We start from the raw sequence: 18,501 nt of genomic DNA on the forward strand, positions 1-18,501 counted from the left end.
TTATTTCAACAACTCTGATTTTTCTCTGATATAGTGATTGGAACAGATCCTTCTTTGTCACAAAAAACATTCATGAAGTTTGATTCTTTTATGACTTTATTATGGGTAAACTGAAAATGTGACGAAATCCGCTGGGTCAAAAATATACATACAGCAATGCTAATATTTGGTTACATGTCCTTTGGCCATTTTTACTTCAATTAGGCGCTTTTGGTAGCCATCCACAAGCTTCTGGCAAGTTTCTGGTTGAATCTTTGACCACTCCTCTTGACAGAATTGGTGCAGTTCAGTAAAATTTGTTGGCTTTCTGACATGGACTTGTTTCTTCAGCATTATCCACATGTTCTCAATGGGATTTAAGTCAGGACTTTGGGAAGGCCATTCTAAAACCTTAATTCTAGCCTGATTTAGCCATTCCATTACCACTTTTGATGTGTGTTTGGGGTCATTGTCCTGTTGGAACACCCAACTGCGCCCAAGACCCAACCTTCGGGCTGATGACTTCAGGTTTTCTTGAAGAATTTGAAGGTAATCCTCCTTCTTCATTGTCCCATTGACTCTCTGTAAAGCACCAGTTCCATTGGCAGCAAAACAGGCCCACAGCATAATACTACCACCACCGTGCTTGATGGTAGGCATGGTGTTCTTGGGGTTAAAGGCCTCACCTTTTCTCCTCCAAACATATTGCTGGGCATTGTGGCCAAACAGCTCAATTTTTGTTTCATCTGACCACAGAACTTTCCTCCAGAAGGTCTTATCTTTGTCCATGTGATCAGCAGCAAACTTTAGTCGAGCCTTAAGGTGCCGCTTTTGGAGCAAGGGCTTCCTTCTTGCACGGCAGCCTCTCAGTCCATGGCGATGCAAAACACGCTTGACTGTGGACACTGACACCTGTGTTCCAGCAGCTTCTAATTCTTGGCAGATCTGCTTTTTGGTGCTCCTGGGTTGACTCTTCACCCTCCTGACCAGTTTTCTCTCAGCAGCAGGTGACAGCTTGCGTTTTCTTCCTGATCGTGGCAGTGACAAAACAGTGCCATGCACTTTATACTTACAAACAATTGTTTGCACTGTTGCTCTTGGAACCTGCAGCTGCTTTGAAATGGCTCCAAGTGACTTTCCTGACTTGTTCAAGTCAATGATTCTCTTTTTCAAATCTGTGCTGAGCTCCTTTGACTTTCCCATTGTAGCGTTTGTGGGTGTTTTTATCCAATGAGCCCTTTTTAAATGGCCTCAGAGAAGTCACCAGCTGTAGTCACTCATAATCACTCACAAGAACTTAAGAGGTCATGCTATGAAGCTCATGTCATTGACACAACTTTCTAAGTCTCCAAAATTGCTCATTCATGTTGCTGTATGTATATTTTTGACCCAGCTGATTTCGTCACATTTTCAGTTTACCCATAATAAAGTCATAAAAGAATCAAACTTCATGAATGTTTTTTGCGACAAAGAAGGATCTGTTCCAATCACTATATCAGAGAAAAATCAGAGTTGTTGAAATAACTGGAAACTCAAGACAGCCATGACATTATGTTCTTTACAAGTGTATGTAAACTTTTGACCACCACTGTATGTACTAATTCAGCTCTCTGGTGGTGATGCTTGCAGGAGTGGATGTGTTCCATTATTTTGGAAGATTTTCTTGTTTTTGTTTGGTGAGTCTTTCCTGCAGGCCTATTTTACCTTAGTGCAACTTTTGGTTGAATTAAATTGACTTTTTAAGAAAGGAGGCAATGTGTTAACTAACTTCAGAGCGGAAGGAAGAGGTGTCATCAGCTCATTGTGCCATCAGAGACAAGAGGAACAGCAATTCAGAGAAAAACCAAATCCGCCCATGTGACCATGTCTGGTTTCCTTCTGTTCAACATATGTGCCAGAACATGCTGTGCTCTGAATGAAGGCTGTTTGCCACTGTTATGCAACACATCTAGCAAAGAGAAGTAGTGCCTGTCATCCATTTTCTCATTAATTCTACCGCTAATGGTTTGATTGGGGAGCAATTCAGGGTCATGACATCAATTTATACAAACAAAGAAAAAAAATGCACTGTTTTACTTTGTGATTTTCTTTTATTGTGTTACTTTACATTACATTCTCGTATGTTATTAGCTAAAATATTTTATGGTTGAATTCCATGACTCTGAGAGACCCCTTAACAAATCTATTGCATTCTCACTTTTTTTACACTTTTGCATACAAATAAACAAAACCATCATCATCAGAAAAGTGCTTTAATGTAGTGGAAGACAGACCAAAGATTTACAGAAAGCCTAAAGACTTTGTGTTCAACTTGCAATACTGCACATACATCAATAAACTCTCAAAACAACATAGACACTCAAACAGTATAGCATATTTTATCCACAGCAGCTAACTGTGCTTTAATAGCTTCATTGTGATAGACTAGATATCTGTCGTGATAACAGCATATCATATAAATGTCGTACTCTAAATAGTACTACTGAGAAAGTGCAACCACAGAGGGGGCACATAGCTGACATTCATTCAAAATCAGCTGGAGTTTATTTACACATACAAGCTTTCCTCTAACACACAGATGCACAGTGGGCAGAGCCTTAAACACATGGCTTCTCTGTCTGACCAAATGATAAAACTGTGAAAAGGAGTCTAGACAGAAGTAGCTGGTGCTATGAAGCCAAACTATTAATAAAACATACAGTCAAGCCATCTTATGTTCTCTAACCTTCATTCAGACTCTGAATGAATAAAAAAAGAAGCCTGCAAGCCTGCTAACTTGCAGAAAACCCAACATTTTGCTTTGCCAACTGATATTTAACTCTCATGTCTGTATTGTCCAAAATACAAAGTGTGAAACAGTCCCACAGTCATTCAAACGTAAGACTCCTTGGCATAAGAAAAGTCCTCAAACACAGGCTGGCTACATCTCCGTGACACAATCTCATGATGACCCGCAGACACAGACTCAGACATGGCCCTCTGACGGAAAGGCAGCCGCCGCTCAACAGTGCTGGCTTTGTCCTGTGCTGCTTGAGCAGAAAAGTCTGTATACTGACTGACAGAGTGCATAGAGGGGAAGTCATAATTTACAGATGACGGACGTGACCTTCTCTCCAGCTCTATGGCATCGTGTACAGTCATGGATCCGTACTGTGGAAGAAGACCTGTGTTCTGCACTGCATGTTCGTATGATGGAGGCCTGGAGGGCTGCTGGCGGTCCACAAGCTTAAACACTTCAATGGCTGACAGGGGACGTGGTTTGTGCAGGGGCTCAGCAGTTGGATCTGCTTCACTCTGAGAGTCCTCCTGCAGAGTTTCACAAGCAAAGGAGTTTTCCTTCTGGGAGTCTTTTTTCATGCTGCTCCTGCTGAAGGCGCCTAAACTCTTGGTCCTCATTAGAACCTTATTGGCAACTCTCATTGACTGTGAGCGCCTCTTCTCATCTGAAATTGGTCTGGCAATGTCCTGCTGAGCCTTTGCAGTGATTGAAGCCTGGTTGGTGATGTTTGCTCTCCTGGTGCAGGGAGGCGACCCCACAGGGGAACTGGTGAAAACAGACCCTTCGGACTGATTTGAGGCAGCACTCTCTAGGGAAGAGCACGAACAGTCCTTGATATGATTGCGTGCCATGTAGGGCAGTGGATCCATGTTTGAGCTGCTGGTCAGTCTTGGAAAAGACAATACTGGCCTTGCCCCGCCTCTCTGTCTCAGCAAGAATGAATCATCTGAGATCTGCTTTTTCAGAGGCTGCTCTATAAAATCCGTCCTCTGCACAGAGCAGTCGTCATGGCTCCTCGCATGGCTGCACAGGCTCTCGAGATCGGCTGAGAGGAAGATGATTGGCTCAGAGCAGCGACGGTTGAATGATGGCTTTGTGTCGTAGAGAGGTTCGGCTGACCAAGATGGTGTGGTGAAACTGAGGGAGGGAATGAGGGAGGAAGATGACCCCGTCTCTCCATGTGCAGAGCTTGCACTCTCTCCTGTTTCTCCATCTCCATCTGGATCAGTGCTGTCGTATGCTGAGTCATGATGCTGAGAGGACAATGAGTCTGTAGAGTGGGAAAAGGAAGATATGATTAGTATCTTTTGTGTGACTGCAAACATGATTTCAGTTAGTTACTAGTAGGATAAATAACTAAGCTTCAAGAAAAGGGGATTGAACAATATCTCTCTGAAGAAAAACTCTGAATAACCCCAGGGAGGAAGTTTAGCTACTCTCCTCACCACAATAATTTTCATACGGGCCCCAATGGGAGATGATAACAGAGATGAACAATGTGTAAATGTACCTTCATCGGTATCCAGTAGATTTGGGATATTGTCTCCAAGTAACTCTGAATGCTCAATCAGGAACTGAGTTAGCTCTGTGACCTGCAGCATAACAGAAGAAGAAGAACAATGAGTAAAGTTAACAACAATAATAATTTTCAAAACTAAAACTGAAAATCAGATTTAAAAAAAATTACAGAGCAGACACAGATACAACCCTGACACAGTGCAGCGCCTCATTTGGTCAAGACATGGTGTTGTTTTCTAACCTTTGATTTCAGACACAACTAACAAAACTCTGTGCAAGTATAACCTTACTTCTGAAACCTTTTGAGGTTTTCTGCACTCTGAAACCACAAGGCTTCAAAGCACCAAAAGTGAGAAAGTATATTCATAACAAGACTTTATACCTTTTCAATCTTTTCCTTCTGCTCATCCAGGGGAGTGTCGACCAGCTGCAGCAGCGTGGGGGCGATACACACCGCAAGGTTGAAGGCATCCATTTTGTTGGTGTCAGCCCTCTCCAGGATGTGATAGAGAACACAGAGCAGATGCTGCAAGAGGAGTTTGTTGGGCCCCGGGAGCATGTCTACCACCCTGTTGGCGGGAGGCAAAAGGGGGAAGGAAGAAATAAAAAAAGGAGAACAGGAAGAAGACATTAGCTTACCGCTTTTTTTAAATTCAAAAGTTCTTCCTTCTTTTAAACAGAAGGCAGACTTTAAAAGAGAAGTGGATTGTGTTCAGCCTACAGACCGGAGACATTGGTAATGATCTGCAAAATTCCACTCAAAATACCATCTCTTTACTTTTGACCACATAAGCACTTGTGAGATCCCCTTTAGTATATAAAGGTTATGTATAAATAAAAGCTGAGCTGAGTCACTGTCACTGCTGCAGGTAAATGGCACCGCACAGACTCATCAGCAGGTATTGATTTGCTTACTTTCTGATTTCCAGAGCTCTCTGCTGGGTGTCTTCATTGTCCAGAGCTGTCATCCAGTTGTCGTAAAGTTCAGACACCAGCAGGCTGCCAGGAAGCTCCTTCAGAAAACTCTGCAACAACACAAGAGAGGGAAGATAATGAAACAGAGTGCTCATAAATCGAAATGATGCTCAGCTGTGCGGCTGAACTAAACAGGATGCCAGGAGAAAATGTATGGTCGAGGACAGAAATTACTGACAGGCATCAAAGAGGGCGCCATGATGCAGACTCTGAAACAGGCTAAAGGCTAAAATATTTCCATTTTATGTTTGTTTATACTTTTTCAGAGGCAAATATTGTACTTTTTATTTCACTACAATGATATGACAGTATATCTCCCTATCAATGATAGATAGATAGATAGATAGATAGATAGATAGATAGATAGATAGATAGATAGATAGATAGATGGATAGATAGATAGATAGATAGATAGATAGATATACTTTATTGATCCCAGGCTGAGAAATTGCAGATGTATAAAGTAAATTTAACTCCACTTTGCTTGTAATGTACTTTAACTTTACTTTATTTTGATTTATGGGAACATACTTTGAGCAGGCCGACGAGCAGAACCACCGGCTGGCTCTCCATGTCCACCTCCATGCCAAAGTTGAGCTGCTCCTTGATGTCCCTCATGATCTTGCTGTTGCACTGTTTCCGAAACACTCCCTCTGTGGACGGCCCCTTCTTCCTCAGCAACACCAGCATCTCCTGGTGAAAAAAATCGGGGACAGAGGGGAGCCGAGGAGAGGTGAGATTATCATAGTAAAAAGAAAAACAATCTGTGTGCGGAGTGCACATCATGCCCCCGCGTGGTTTCCTGTCCTCGTTTGCAAATTCATTGCACTAATGTCAAAGGTCAGCCGAGCAGGTGCTTGTTTATTATTCATGCCAAAATTAGAATTACATCTGTATCCCTTAACACAGGAGAACAAACTTTAGGAACAAATGAATACATTAAAGCAGGACAGGACAGAATTAAAAGTAATTTTCTACGCGTGTAAGCAATTTAGAGAAACTTGCCTGGCAAGTGGAAGTTTTGAGGTGAGCGGTCTGACATTTAAGACAGAAAGTCAACTTACTGTCACTGGTTTGGGAAGTGAGCAGTCGTCTGGGCAGATCTTGCAGAGGGCTTGTCCAAACAGCAGCGTCTTAGCATCTGAATCAGATCGCCGTGCTTTATTGATGAAACTGGAGCCTTTTCTGAGCTTCCTCACCAGGCTCCACTTGGTTTCTAATGCAAACAGGGATTTTTTAGCCATCAGTTTATTCAGTATTTGGCATCATATTTCCTGATTTAAGCTTTCATCTGATGCTTATATTCACGGCAGTTTGGAATTAGTGAAACAAAAACAAATGAGCCAGAACCGACACTGGAACATCCAGGTGTCAGAGACTGTTTTCTTCATTTGCTCACTCTTGTCAGTAGTCAAATTTCCTTTTTTGTGTGGCTTTCAAACTCACCAGTAGGCTGCAGCAGCTTGTCCTCTGAGTTATTCATCTGCTCTGGAAGAGCAGAGATCTTTACATCACCCTGGCAACGAGATAAATAAAAAGAAATGTGTTTATGAGCATGCAACAAGAGGAACAAAAAGGAGGGCTTGTGTTTTCTCATTCGCGCAGCACCACAAACCCTGGTGTGTCATGTGAATAACACGTGAATGAGTTAGAATGAAGCAATCATGCAACAAAAGACGCTAATAAATAATATGTTATTATCTTCAACCTTTTCAGTGTGCCTTTCATCTGCTTTTAAGAAAACTGTACATATCCAGCAAATCTGTCTAAGCTGTTTGGCTTGAATATCTGTAATATCAGAAAGCTACTGAAAACGTTTTTACATTTTACTTACATCACGTGGAAACTCAATGAATTTCTCCATGCCACCTCCTGTTAGAGTTTTAGTCTAAAAGACAAGGACAGAAAGAGTGATTATGTGGTAAATAATCTGTTTTTGGAGATTTTGGCTTCTTCTGGACATGGCAGCGTGGCAGGCAGAAACTTACTGTGACGCTGCCACTCAGCACCTTCATGAGGACGTCTGGAGGCGGAGAAGCGCAACCAACTCTTGCTTTTGCCTCTTTAATTTTTCTGTGATGAGAAACATATAAATATGTATATATATAAATATATATATAAAACACATTCACTCTTCAAACCCATTGCAGCCTCTGCCTGAATATTCACATTTCTTGGTCTTACATTACTGCACAAAATATTATATTTCAAGTTTTGGATCGGTAATGTATGACCTGCGTGTTTAAAGAGTAACAGTTAACACACAATTAACACGCGTCCCTCATGATCTAATTATTCATCTTGCTGTATTCAACGCCACACTGGAGTGCTGTTTAACCCGTATCAACTATGAGACTTTACTGCCATTTATTTAGAATAAATATGTTATTACATGTTTAATCAGAGAATAATGCAGCTTCTTACCTGTGAAGTGTATCTAACCAGCGTTCTTTCACCTCAGGCGAGCTGGGGGCAAAATAACAGCATGGTCTGAGTTACTAATCCACAGAGAGAGACTCAGACAGGCCACGGCAGTAACAGTGGGAGGAATGCAACCAAGTGCGCACCCTCTGTTGTTTTAACAACTCTGCTGGAAACTGTAACTGTCATGGGAACAGGAAGTAGCGTCACGGCGGCCCCCAACCAGACACCTTCCACTTCCCTCTGTAAGTTTGCCGTGGTTTGATAACCATCAGTGGAATCTTGGTGATGAAAACAGATACGTGTGCCATCACGTACACCTGAAGGCTTCAGCCTCTGATCACCGAGGCCACCGTGGCCTCATTGTTCATATTTGTTGCCTTCCTGAGAGCACACGGGTTCTCGTAGGCTCCATGAATGAAACTTTCACACACCTAATCATTACCAGAGAATCAACTTGTCCACTCAGAAATCTCGTTTTCAAACAAAACAACTCAAAACCCATCAGGGGATTCTTCATTTTGGGAGCAGATAGCGAGTCAGAAAAGTATTTTCTGGTTTTATTAATGGCTTTGCGAGAAATGTGGGTGTCAGTGAATAACACAAATGACTGCATTTCTCAGCTGGTGCCATTCAGTGCTTCTGATGAGGCAGACAAGCCATTTCCTGGGAAGTAAAATTTGCTTTCATTCCTTTAAGTTGATAGTTTAGAAAAATAATTATGAGACAGCATTTTTCCTGCACTTCATCTTTATTGTAAAGGCCAGCATTTCTCGCTAAAGTCAGCTGATGCTGAGTCCCTCATATGGACATTGTTGTAACGGTGAGCTCCGCACTTCCTATTTTGCACTGTGACTTTCTCCTTGCTACTTCCCTTTTTAAAGCAGGTCACAAATCATATGACCATTTACTACAAGTGTGAATATTCTGTGAACGGCCACAGATTTCGTTTGTCTCATGACGTCCACACACAGTAGGTCAAATAAGAGACAGTGTGTGTTTGTGTGTGTGTCTGACTTCAAGACCTAAAGAAATAGTCCAACATTTTTTTTGAAATACACTACACACTGGCTTGCATGCCGACAGTTTGATGGTTCGATACCAATCACTCATCTGTCTGGTTAAATATAACCCAGTTTGCTAGATAGCTTAGCTCCACGCAATCAGAGGGATACGACTAGTCTGCCTACCAGCACCTCTAAAGCTCACTAATCAATACCTAATGTATTATTCATTGAATGCATACAAAACCTGAAGAGGAGCTGGTGGTTTTGTTACCACTTGTCAGAGGCTGCCCATTCCCCCCTCTTTCAAGATGGACAATTCAGGAAAACAGCCACGAGAATCTAATAAGTTTGGCTGGCAATATGGTGATTAGGTCTTGCTCTCTGTTTTGTGAAAATTAACATGCGCAAACATGCACTGAAAGGTTATTCCTTTTCAAAAGCCCACAACAGTCACAGCTGTCTTGTAAACTGTGATGTGAATAAATAGTGACTTGAGGTGACCGGCTGGCTATCACACACTGAATTTAATGGTCACTTCTCCAACAAGAAGCAGGCTTCTCTGCACTTTGATCCCTCTGTTTGAGTTTCTGGATGAAATTTCATCTATGGCTTGCCAGGAGCGTCAAAAGAACAACAGGAACAAAGGAATAACTCGGCAAACTTGGATAATCCCTTTCTTTCATATACTTTAATACTGGTATGGATAACGATAGCAGGCTAGCAGGTGGTGCAGATCTTTCTTACACATGAAGAACACTAAAAAAATGTACTCACAACCACGTATATGTATGGAATCACAACACCTAACGAGCTGTTGTATGTGACTCATCACGTGTGAGTTATGAGTGTGTGCTCACCGGAAACACACCAAACAAAAAGTGAGAGCCCAGGCTAAGACGAGGGTCACCCTGAAGTCGATATCCCCCGTCATTCCCTCCTCGTCCTCTTCATCTTCAAAACCGCAAAGCCAGATGTCCTCGAGGCTCACCCTGTGCTTCAGTCGGTAGCTGGCATTCGACCTGTTAAAACAAAATCAGAGAAAGAGGCAACAGCCATCTAAACAGTCCGCTCAGTTTTCATTTCACACAGCCTTTTCTTGAAATGATTGAAATGCAGCTTTCAGTTCCATAAATCATTGTCTCAGTTATTCAGCTTTTAATTTTAAATGTTTCCCGCTTCACCGTCCTTCCCGTTTGTGACTAAGATGGATTTGAACATAGACATGAAAGGTGTGAATTATAATCATCTGTGCAAACTCAAAAAATCCCTCTTGTGCACAAACACAGTGAGGAACAATAGTCTGTGATGTAAACGTGATGCTGACTGAGGCAGAAATTGCTCGCCTTTCTTCAGTACGTCGAGATGGTTACGAGCCATCCCAGTTCACAATTTTGGACAAAAACAAGTTGAACACGAACAGACTGATGAGCTTTGTGCTCTACAGAAATATCAAGGAGAGCTCATCCAAAGCCTGCTTTTGAGGTGACTGAATGAATGAATATTTGTGTCCTCAAAGGTCAGCATTAAGAGGTGCAGAGGCGCACTGCAGATAAAGAGCTTTTGTAAGTGGTAAGAGGGAAATCATTCTTTTCCCACAACACCTCCTTACAAACCCCGCGTCAGGGGTTCGGGTAGGACTGAAGACAGAAGGAGTGAGCTTCGGGATTTAAAGGGTGTTGTGGTACATTGCAGACAGATGGAAGAAATGCATAACTGATCTGAGGTAATGTAACACCCCCGCACACCTAAAGATAAATAAACAAATGAATTACACACACACACACACACATATATAGATAATAGTGTGTGTGCCATTTACCATCACCACCAGCAATTATGGAGGTGGAAATGATTAAAGATGTTGTGGTAAATAAAGGACTTTCAAATATATTTTTGATGCAGATCCATCCTACAAGAAAATGTCAGAGGATTAGGGAATGGTCACCACCTTGAAGGAATAGCTCAACATTTTGGAACATTAAACTTATTTAAGTTCTTATTGAGAATAAGATGAGGATAAATTTAACCAAGCTTAGCATGATGCACAACAAGAGACAGGTATTTCTTGGTGTGCTTTACATGCAGACTCTGTAGGCTATAGCTGTTTCTGCCTTTCCATAGAGCATAGAGCTAGAGCCAGGAGGCCATTAGCTTAGCTTAGCTTAGCTTAAAGACTGAACATTTAAGACTTCATATTTTTAAATGAAATCAATGGCATGTAAGATGTTAACTGGGGAGGTTTGGAGGGGCTGGTAGTCGGAGCCTACCATGCGCTGAAGAAGGCTTACCAAAGCTAAAAGTGATAAAAACCGACTATTACTGTACACTGTACAATCATCTCTAGAAGTGATGAGTGTCCATGTATGCTCAGAAAGACTTTTTAGTGAATTGTACTCTATTCCCAGCTGTGCTTACCTACAGGAACAGTGGGCAGATTCAGCTACAGAGATGAGTGTGACCTCCCACTCAAGAGCTATAAAACTTCCACCAGCTTTGACAAACAACGTGATGAAGGTGATCAATACCACAGAGTAAGTGTATTTATAGTTATTTGTTATGCTGCTTTCATCCTACAAGAACAAAATGAGATTTTAATGGACTCATGTTTAAACCCTTGTTTAAATTGAGTATTTAATTCTAAAATGCCTCCCTATAGGAAAGGTGTCATGATTTGCCTCATTTCAAGACTGATTTTAGATTTAAGATTGCTCACGAGACATTAACAATGCAACATTCAGTTTGTTTTAAAGGCAAGCAAGCATCAGCTAAAGATGTGTTGAATTTACATTTTGAAATGAATGTATTTTGTCTCTGAAAACCGTTGAGTTCCTCCCAGTGTGACTCCACTCGAAGGGAACCACCATCCTTTCTTCTTCTGGCCAGAGTGACTCAATACAAACAGTCTGTATGCTGGGAGATTCCCCAACAGTCCGAGTATGCAGTCCAAAAATACACATTTTGTTTTACTTCCTCTTTCACTCTCACATACCAACTGTACAAATATGACTTTTTTTCTCTTTTTTTTTTTTTTTAGCAGAAACCACTTCAGAATTAGCTGTAATTTCCTATGTTTGCTTTTATTTTCTGTCAGTATTTTCAGTAGTTTCCCAGTGTTTTTTTTGTTCTACGAAGACGTATGTGATTTTCTTCACACTTTAATGAAAAATAACGGATGATCACCAGCTATATTTTGGGGGTACATCTAAACATCTAAACGTCTTACTTGAGCTTAGCAAAAACAATGACATCGCTGAAGAGGAACAGATGTCTGTCTTTGGTCTTGGAGCCCTCAGTGACCTGAACGCACTCGTCGAGCAGCAGCTCTCCGTTCTCGCTCGTGAGGCCGAGGACGAATGGACTCTGCTCCACGGTTACCCAGCAGGAAGCTTCCTCCCTGAGCAAGAGGACAGACACAAAACGGGGTTGGTGACAGGAACAGCCAGATCAATCCAATATTGGTAATTATGTTTCTGAACATGAAAGATTAAATGCTATTTCTGAAAAATAGGTTTACAACATTTTCCTAGCTCTTAGGGCCTTTTAGCTGTGTAGGAGTACACTGGGAGTATCTGAAATATTCTAACCAACCTTAAACTGCAGTTGTTTGTTATAATAATCAAAAAAGTGGACATTTTGGAGGTCCAATAATACGACATTTTAAACACACTCTTATCTTAGGTTAGCCTACAGAGCAGATAGCAGCAGAAAACAACAAGCGTGGCTCGTATTTTTTTACATTTCACCTTTTGTTGCCTTTTCAAGCTGCTCAGCGAAGCTAACATTAACCATCTCGCAGCTGTAGCTTACTATTTATAGACATGATGGTTCTTCTTGGCAAGAGACAATAACCGTACTTCACAGAATATCCCAATATTCCTTTAAGGCACTCGTGCTGCCTTAGATGCATGAAAATGATGCATGTCACAGCTGATGTGATTCATAACACACTTTCACAATTAGCAGCACCAGATGTTTTTCACATGAATATGAATATTAACTGTTTCCTGGGATTACATTTTCGTTCAATACGTACGGAATCCACCTTACTGTATCACATTGCCGAAGCCTTATCTTATGAAAGCAGATATTTAAGAGATGAATTAGTATTCAGGAAACTGCTATGTAGCTTCCATTATAAATTTACCCCTCATCCTTAAGAAAGTGTTACTAAAGTCATAACTGGCTCATTGCCACAGCAATATTCAAGACATTTTGTTCCTAATTTCGGTGTTACAAAAGACGGGAAGGATTCTAACTCATCTGAATTCAAAGCAGTAATGTCTTGAGTGCATGAGAGCCAGCTGAGCCGTCCCGATTAGCGATTCCTTGAAGAGGAAGCTGTGCCTTCTTGTGACCCCTCATCATGTATGTGATACATGTCTCCGATTCATATACATACGTTTTCAACTTGCTCTGCTTTTCAACCCATCTGTTTTGTCTCTGTTGGGTTTCAACCCACTGGTCACTGGTCTAGGTCAAGGCTTTCCCACCCACTGGTGAACACATTCTGCTTCATATAATTAAATGATTTTTTCCAGAGATTTCTATAAACATATTTACTCGTGAAATACTGATAGTTTTACCTCTTCGGGCCTCTAAAAATATTCAAATGAATCGATCTGAAAAGTGCACATCACTTGCAGGCTAACACATACAGAACTACAACCATGGCAGCAGGTCACAAGTGGACACCGCTATGGTTTTTAGGATCTAAAAGGCGACGAGCCACTAGTCTAGAGCACCTGTGCTTTTTTCACCGCATGCACTTTGCTGTTTGTTTAGCGTGTTAAGTGTCCTCACAGTGAAAACATTTGAAGCTACTGATTCAAATCAGCACAAACAGGTGCATCTGTGCAGCTGACACCTCTTGTTTGTTTAATCCTGCTGTGGGTGAGATAGTGAAACTGCCAAACATCAGGATACTGTGCCGCAGCTCAAAACACACTTACTGCTGTTGTGCCGTGGTAGCTGAACGATCACGACACACGTCACTTGTTTTGTCCAATAAACAGTCGCGTACTACAAGAGTACTGCAATCCTTCCCCAAATGCCACAGAGAGAGCTCGGAATTATGCTTTCATTTGAAGAAAAACATCAGACATGCATCTGAAGGCATTACCTGCCCTAATGGATCAATAAAATCAACAACCTGATATGATTTCATTATTGGCATTTCAGAAGATCATACAAATATTAACTGGCTTAATCTTGTTTATTTGTCATGTGTCAAGTACAGAGAAAAAAACTCGATTTTATTAAGGGGTTACAGCTCATCTCACCTGATATTTCACACTACATATCTAATAACAAAGTGATCTTTAATTAAAAAAAAATCAATCTGGTTATATCACTTCTGTACAGTCATATCTACAAAAGGTTGTGTGTGTGCATCAAACTGTGTTGGTCTGATGCACATCTGATGCACAAGGTGCAGGCAAGAGAAAAAAGTTGTTTGTTCTAAAAGATTACGAAACCAGTTTTGGTCATTGCTCTTCCCACTGACTCGGGGGTTCAGGGCAGAAATTCAAATAGTTGCAGCTTGGGTACTTTCCCTGTTACCTTTCTGGCACACTGAAGATGACACATAAAATACCAAGAGCTACAAACCCAAGCTGGTGTTTCAGCAGTAGTACTCAAGTAGCAATACCACACTGTTAAAGTACTTTCTGCACACTATTATATCACTGGAATATATTAAGGGAAAATGTGTTTATTAATTTAGATTTTGTATTATTGATCTGAATCGGTAAAGTTCACAGTCTAATTAATGCTAGCAAACAAATATGGAGTAAAAAGTATACCATCTACAATTATACAATATACTTATGATATAGCTTTTAAACGCACTACTAACATGAACCACTGCTATTTAACTGTTATTACTGATTTAAGTAATAGCTCAACATTTTGATAATTGCATGTATTCACTTTGATGGCAGGAGTTAGATGAGAAGATCAATGCCTTTCTTATATTTGTCTGTTAAGTATGAAGCTACAGCCAGGACAGTGGAGGACTCAAGTAGGGGGGGTGGGGTGCCCTCTTGGAAGCCTTTATGATACCCTTTGTGTAGCCCAATATGCAAAACAACATGATCAAATGCTGTTCAGGATGTCTCTCCAGTGGACAAAGTGTGAAAAAGTGTCCCCTAGTGTGACGTGACGTTTATTTGCGTCCAAATGGTTTAATAGTAAATAGCTCTGTGTGCGTTTCTGTGTGGTAGTTACAACATTGGAGTCACATAATAAGGAACTGTAATCTTCTAATCACCGTAAATGCAGCTTGATTTTCTGAACGCTGGTGAAAGCCAGCAGAAAGCCTCAGAAAGCCAGAGTCCGCCACTGAACAAGGAGACAGATAACGAGTTATCCTCGCACTGTCCGAAGGCAACCAAAACAAAACGCGAGGGTTAAGGATTCATGTGTCCAGCACATTACCAAACCCCCCCCCAGTTGTTGCCCTAGTTTTTTCACACAGTCTAGTCTGTGTCGAGCTAGTCTAGTTAGTCATCCCCTGATCTTATCGAGCTCTCTGATGACTAAAAGTCATAATCATGCTGATCATGTCTTAAAGGTGCTGTGGTTTTCTCTACACTAAATTATTTGCTAATAATCTCCTTATAATATAGTGGTTATTGCTGTGGAGTAATTAAATGTAACCAAATAGCCTAGACAGAGCTAACGATGTCCTGTCTACGCCACATATTTTTAAATGTGAGGTAGTCTCTCCCTCAGACCCTCTACAGTGAAAGTAACACCGCCACCACATGGAAAAGTGTGTGTGTGTGTGTGTTTACGTGCTAACTGGTTGGAGGTGTAAGTGTGTGGGGGGTTTTATATGTCATTTCTTTTCTCTTCTTGCTTGTCGATGGATTCGCCCACTCGATGCTCTGGTGGTCTTAGCGTGACTCTAAAAGGTTAAGAGGCAAACGTCAGATGAACACGAGGAGGTGATGAAGAGCCTACACAGTCTCAACAGCCTGTAGGTGTGTTGTGACGTTGCCGACCTGTCTAACCCAAAGGGTCAAACCAAAACGGTTTTTTGCCGTTGGCAAGAGCTTGACGCTTGGCTTTCTGTTTGCTTATTTGGTTTGTGTAGATATAATACAACAAGGTCTTTACACAGACCCAAGTGGAGTTTAGCTCCAGTCAGGATTCCTCCAAATTTCCTAAAGGAGTTTTTGAATTGAGTTTTTTAATAATATTTTAGACTTGTTTGAAATATAATAATAAATAATAAAAAAATTTCTAAGATTTAGATTAAGATCATTAAAGCAGTAAAAATATGAAGTTTGGAGCCACGATTTTTAGAAATGCTGAGGTTTGAAACATTTTCCAACCATTTCGAGGAATTAACTTCAGATTTTGATCTTTTGGTGACCCTTTTTTAACCTTTTTATTAATTAGTTTCCCTGTAATTATACAAATTTAAATATGAGTGTAAAAATCAGCCAATAAAATATGGAACAGAAGTATTTTATCTGTAATTAAAGACCAGCCAGCCTGAAAAACCCTGATCCCCAGAGGACATGACCAAAGTGCTGTCAATGAAAGCCACAGCACTGAATGAAAGTTAAGAAAAAGTACTGAAAATTGACTGAGGCCGAGTTCCCAGAACTTTCTATATGTTCAATTAACTATTTTAAGCTTTAAAAATCACACTACAGACTTTTTAGTAAATGTAATTTTAAAATAGAAGACAGAACAGTTAACAGACCTATGTGAACCACAGGCTGAGGACGTAACACAGAAGTAGCACAGAAAATCTCATTGTTGGAAATAAACCTGCGTGGACGGAGCTAAAGACTGAGGCGTTTGTAACCTAATAAAATTAAGCTGGAGGTCAGTGATCAGAGACAGAAGATGTAGCTGCTTTTATACTAGTCTTTGAACAGCGAACAAAGTCACAAAGTGGTTGTGGCTCAAGCAGTCTGAGTTGTGTGAAGGACATCGTTTCAAAAACGCACTCTGTGAATCCCCCCACAGGAAACAGGCTGTGTTTTGTGGACTGGGCAGAGCGGGCTGTGCGACGTGCACACGGCGGGACGATATCGAGCTGATGTCACGAGAGCGCTTACAGCAACACGTGGCGGCATCATGGGGAAGTCTGTGTGTTTTTTTCTCTGTGTGGTTTGTCGAGTGCTCCTGTGTGATGACAGCAGAGGTGGACTGTGCTCCTGTGTGCTGCCATCTGTAGACCGGAGGCTGCAGTGCAGGGGAGCTGCAGCTTACGTAAATATTTGAGGTTTGCTGCATGTGAACACAAAGTTGCTGCACTATTTGATGTTATCTCATTTACTAATAAAGAGTTAACTTTATAAAGATGAAAGTGCATATGTCTTATTTGTTTGGTCTTGTTTCAGCATTGATACCAAAATAATATTTTTTTATCTTAAATTTGGGGAATACAATGAATACATTTTAAAAAAAATCATTTATGGAAGCAGAGAAGAAGAAAGAATTAAACTCAAGCAAAGAAAGGAAAAGAACTGAGACAAGTACAAAAAGTCCTTCCTTTACCAAACATATGTACATTTTTCATTTTGTACTTGATTTTGAGATTGGAAATCGACTTACAATCTTTTAGGTTTGTGAGCATTTAGTCAAACTCAGGACTCCTTGTAAAAGGCAACATATTTTAATTAGCTCTGAGCTGTTTTTTTTGCTTATATTATTATTTAAAAATAATTATAATAATAATAGTAATATAACTGTACTTCACAACAGAATAGCACAGACACATATCCCCATCCTACGACCTTCAGGACATCCCAACCCTCAGCTCTGAAACCACTGGTTTAATGTTAGAAGAACGCATGAAGAATGAAGTCAACAAGCATCCAATGCAACTTTCAGTCCTGGTTAATACTTGTTTTCTTCTGGTACTCAAAAAGCAGTGAGTTCAATAGAGTTTAAAAGTGTGAACACACTTTGATTTTTTTTTTTTACTGAAAATGTGGTTGTGCCAGATTTAAAGAATGTCCTGACAAGATTGTTATCATATTATATTACTTTAGTCTACATTAGTGTAGTAGTAATAATTGTGCAATAATCCTTACTCATGTACACACTACTACTAGGATCAGTACATACATACATTAGTCTTTTCCTGAAACAAATCGATACAATAATCAATCCTTCCATTAATCATAACTTGAGGGACTCTAGCGTGAATAGTCTTTTTCTTTTCTGCACTGTGTACAGCTGCAGGGACTTGTTTCCTGTGTATTTATTCTTTTTGAATGCTCATCCTTCCCTTACTCTTGCATGCTTTGCACCCTCTATATTCTGTTTGCTGGTGTAACACTGTAATTTCCCAGTAATGGGACTAATAAAGGATAATCTTATCTTATCTGATCTTATCTTGTACTTTTTCCTTTTCTGCCTAATTTAGTGACTTAAAGTAAACACTTCACAAGAAGAAGCGCTGTGAAAGAAAATAACGCGTCAAAAACAAACAAACAGACACCTGTGTTATTATTTTTATTTCTAGACGCCCCACATTTACCATCTGCGTCAATGCGGGTTTGAAGCTGTCAGGTAATCAGGTCACAACTGCAAACAAAAGGTGAAACAACTTGCAGCTGTAAATGCTGGTCAGGTTACATCATATCACATCCATGTCCTCAAGTTTGACCGTTCTGATGTTTCCAAAGCTTTAAGAAATATGATTTTTTTTTTTTTTTGAAATTTGAAAATAAAAGAATGTTTGGTACAAATTGTACTTTCTGTTCTTCACTTCTCGTCCTTCATGTCATGTTTTGTTTGCGCTCTGACTACAGTGTTTTTTGTTTCCTTTTTTCAACCAAAGATTTGATCTTTTTG

At 40.5% G+C, this 18,501-nt stretch overlaps 2 protein-coding genes across 2 annotated transcripts; both read right to left on the bottom strand.

Moving 5' to 3' along the window:
• Positions 1-2,215: 2,215 nt before the first annotated feature.
• tagapb (T cell activation RhoGTPase activating protein b) lies at positions 2,216-7,829 on the bottom strand. The gene is made up of 10 exons (XM_046373466.1): positions 7,676-7,829; positions 7,240-7,324; positions 7,086-7,139; positions 6,698-6,767; positions 6,316-6,467; positions 5,783-5,944; positions 5,192-5,301; positions 4,659-4,845; positions 4,269-4,350; positions 2,216-4,028 (listed from the first exon to the last, which is right to left on the bottom strand). The coding sequence occupies exons 2-10, from the start codon at positions 7,264-7,266 to the stop codon at positions 2,851-2,853; spliced, it is 2,022 nt and encodes a 673-aa protein (XP_046229422.1). The 5' UTR covers positions 7,267-7,324; positions 7,676-7,829; the 3' UTR covers positions 2,216-2,850.
• Positions 7,830-8,985: 1,156 nt separating this feature from the next.
• LOC124050936 (rho GTPase-activating protein 20-like) lies at positions 8,986-14,044 on the bottom strand. Its single transcript, XM_046373923.1, has 4 exons — positions 14,039-14,044; positions 13,629-13,753; positions 11,903-12,073; positions 8,986-9,698 (listed from the first exon to the last, which is right to left on the bottom strand). Exons 1-4 carry the CDS (start codon positions 14,042-14,044, stop codon positions 9,533-9,535), a joined length of 468 nt encoding a protein of 155 aa, XP_046229879.1. The 3' UTR covers positions 8,986-9,532.
• Positions 14,045-18,501: the final 4,457 nt, after the last annotated feature.

The sequence above is a fragment of the Scatophagus argus genome, chromosome 19 (genome assembly GCF_020382885.2).
Source record: "Scatophagus argus isolate fScaArg1 chromosome 19, fScaArg1.pri, whole genome shotgun sequence".
NCBI lineage: Eukaryota > Metazoa > Chordata > Actinopteri > Scatophagidae > Scatophagus > Scatophagus argus.

What these genes read in the sequence shown, in the direction of transcription:
- tagapb (XM_046373466.1), bottom strand. Translation starts at nt 7,266, where the DNA reads ATGAAGGTGCTGAGTGGCAGCGTCACA. An exon ending in TCATTGAGTTTCCACGTGAT is followed by an intron (nt 6,768 to 7,085) that starts GTAAGTAAAATG and finishes TCTCGTTGCCAG; the next exon opens with GGTGATGTAAAGATCTCTGC. An exon ending in TGCTCGTCGGCCTGCTCAAA is followed by an intron (nt 5,302 to 5,782) that starts GTATGTTCCCAT and finishes GTGTTGTTGCAG; the next exon opens with AGTTTTCTGAAGGAGCTTCC.
- LOC124050936 (XM_046373923.1), bottom strand. An exon ending in GCTACCACGGCACAACAGCA is followed by an intron (nt 12,074 to 13,628) that starts GTAAGTGTGTTT and finishes CCTCTTGCTCAG; the next exon opens with GGAGGAAGCTTCCTGCTGGG. An exon ending in ATTGTTTTTGCTAAGCTCAA is followed by an intron (nt 9,699 to 11,902) that starts GTAAGACGTTTA and finishes TTGTTTTAACAG; the next exon opens with GTCGAATGCCAGCTACCGAC.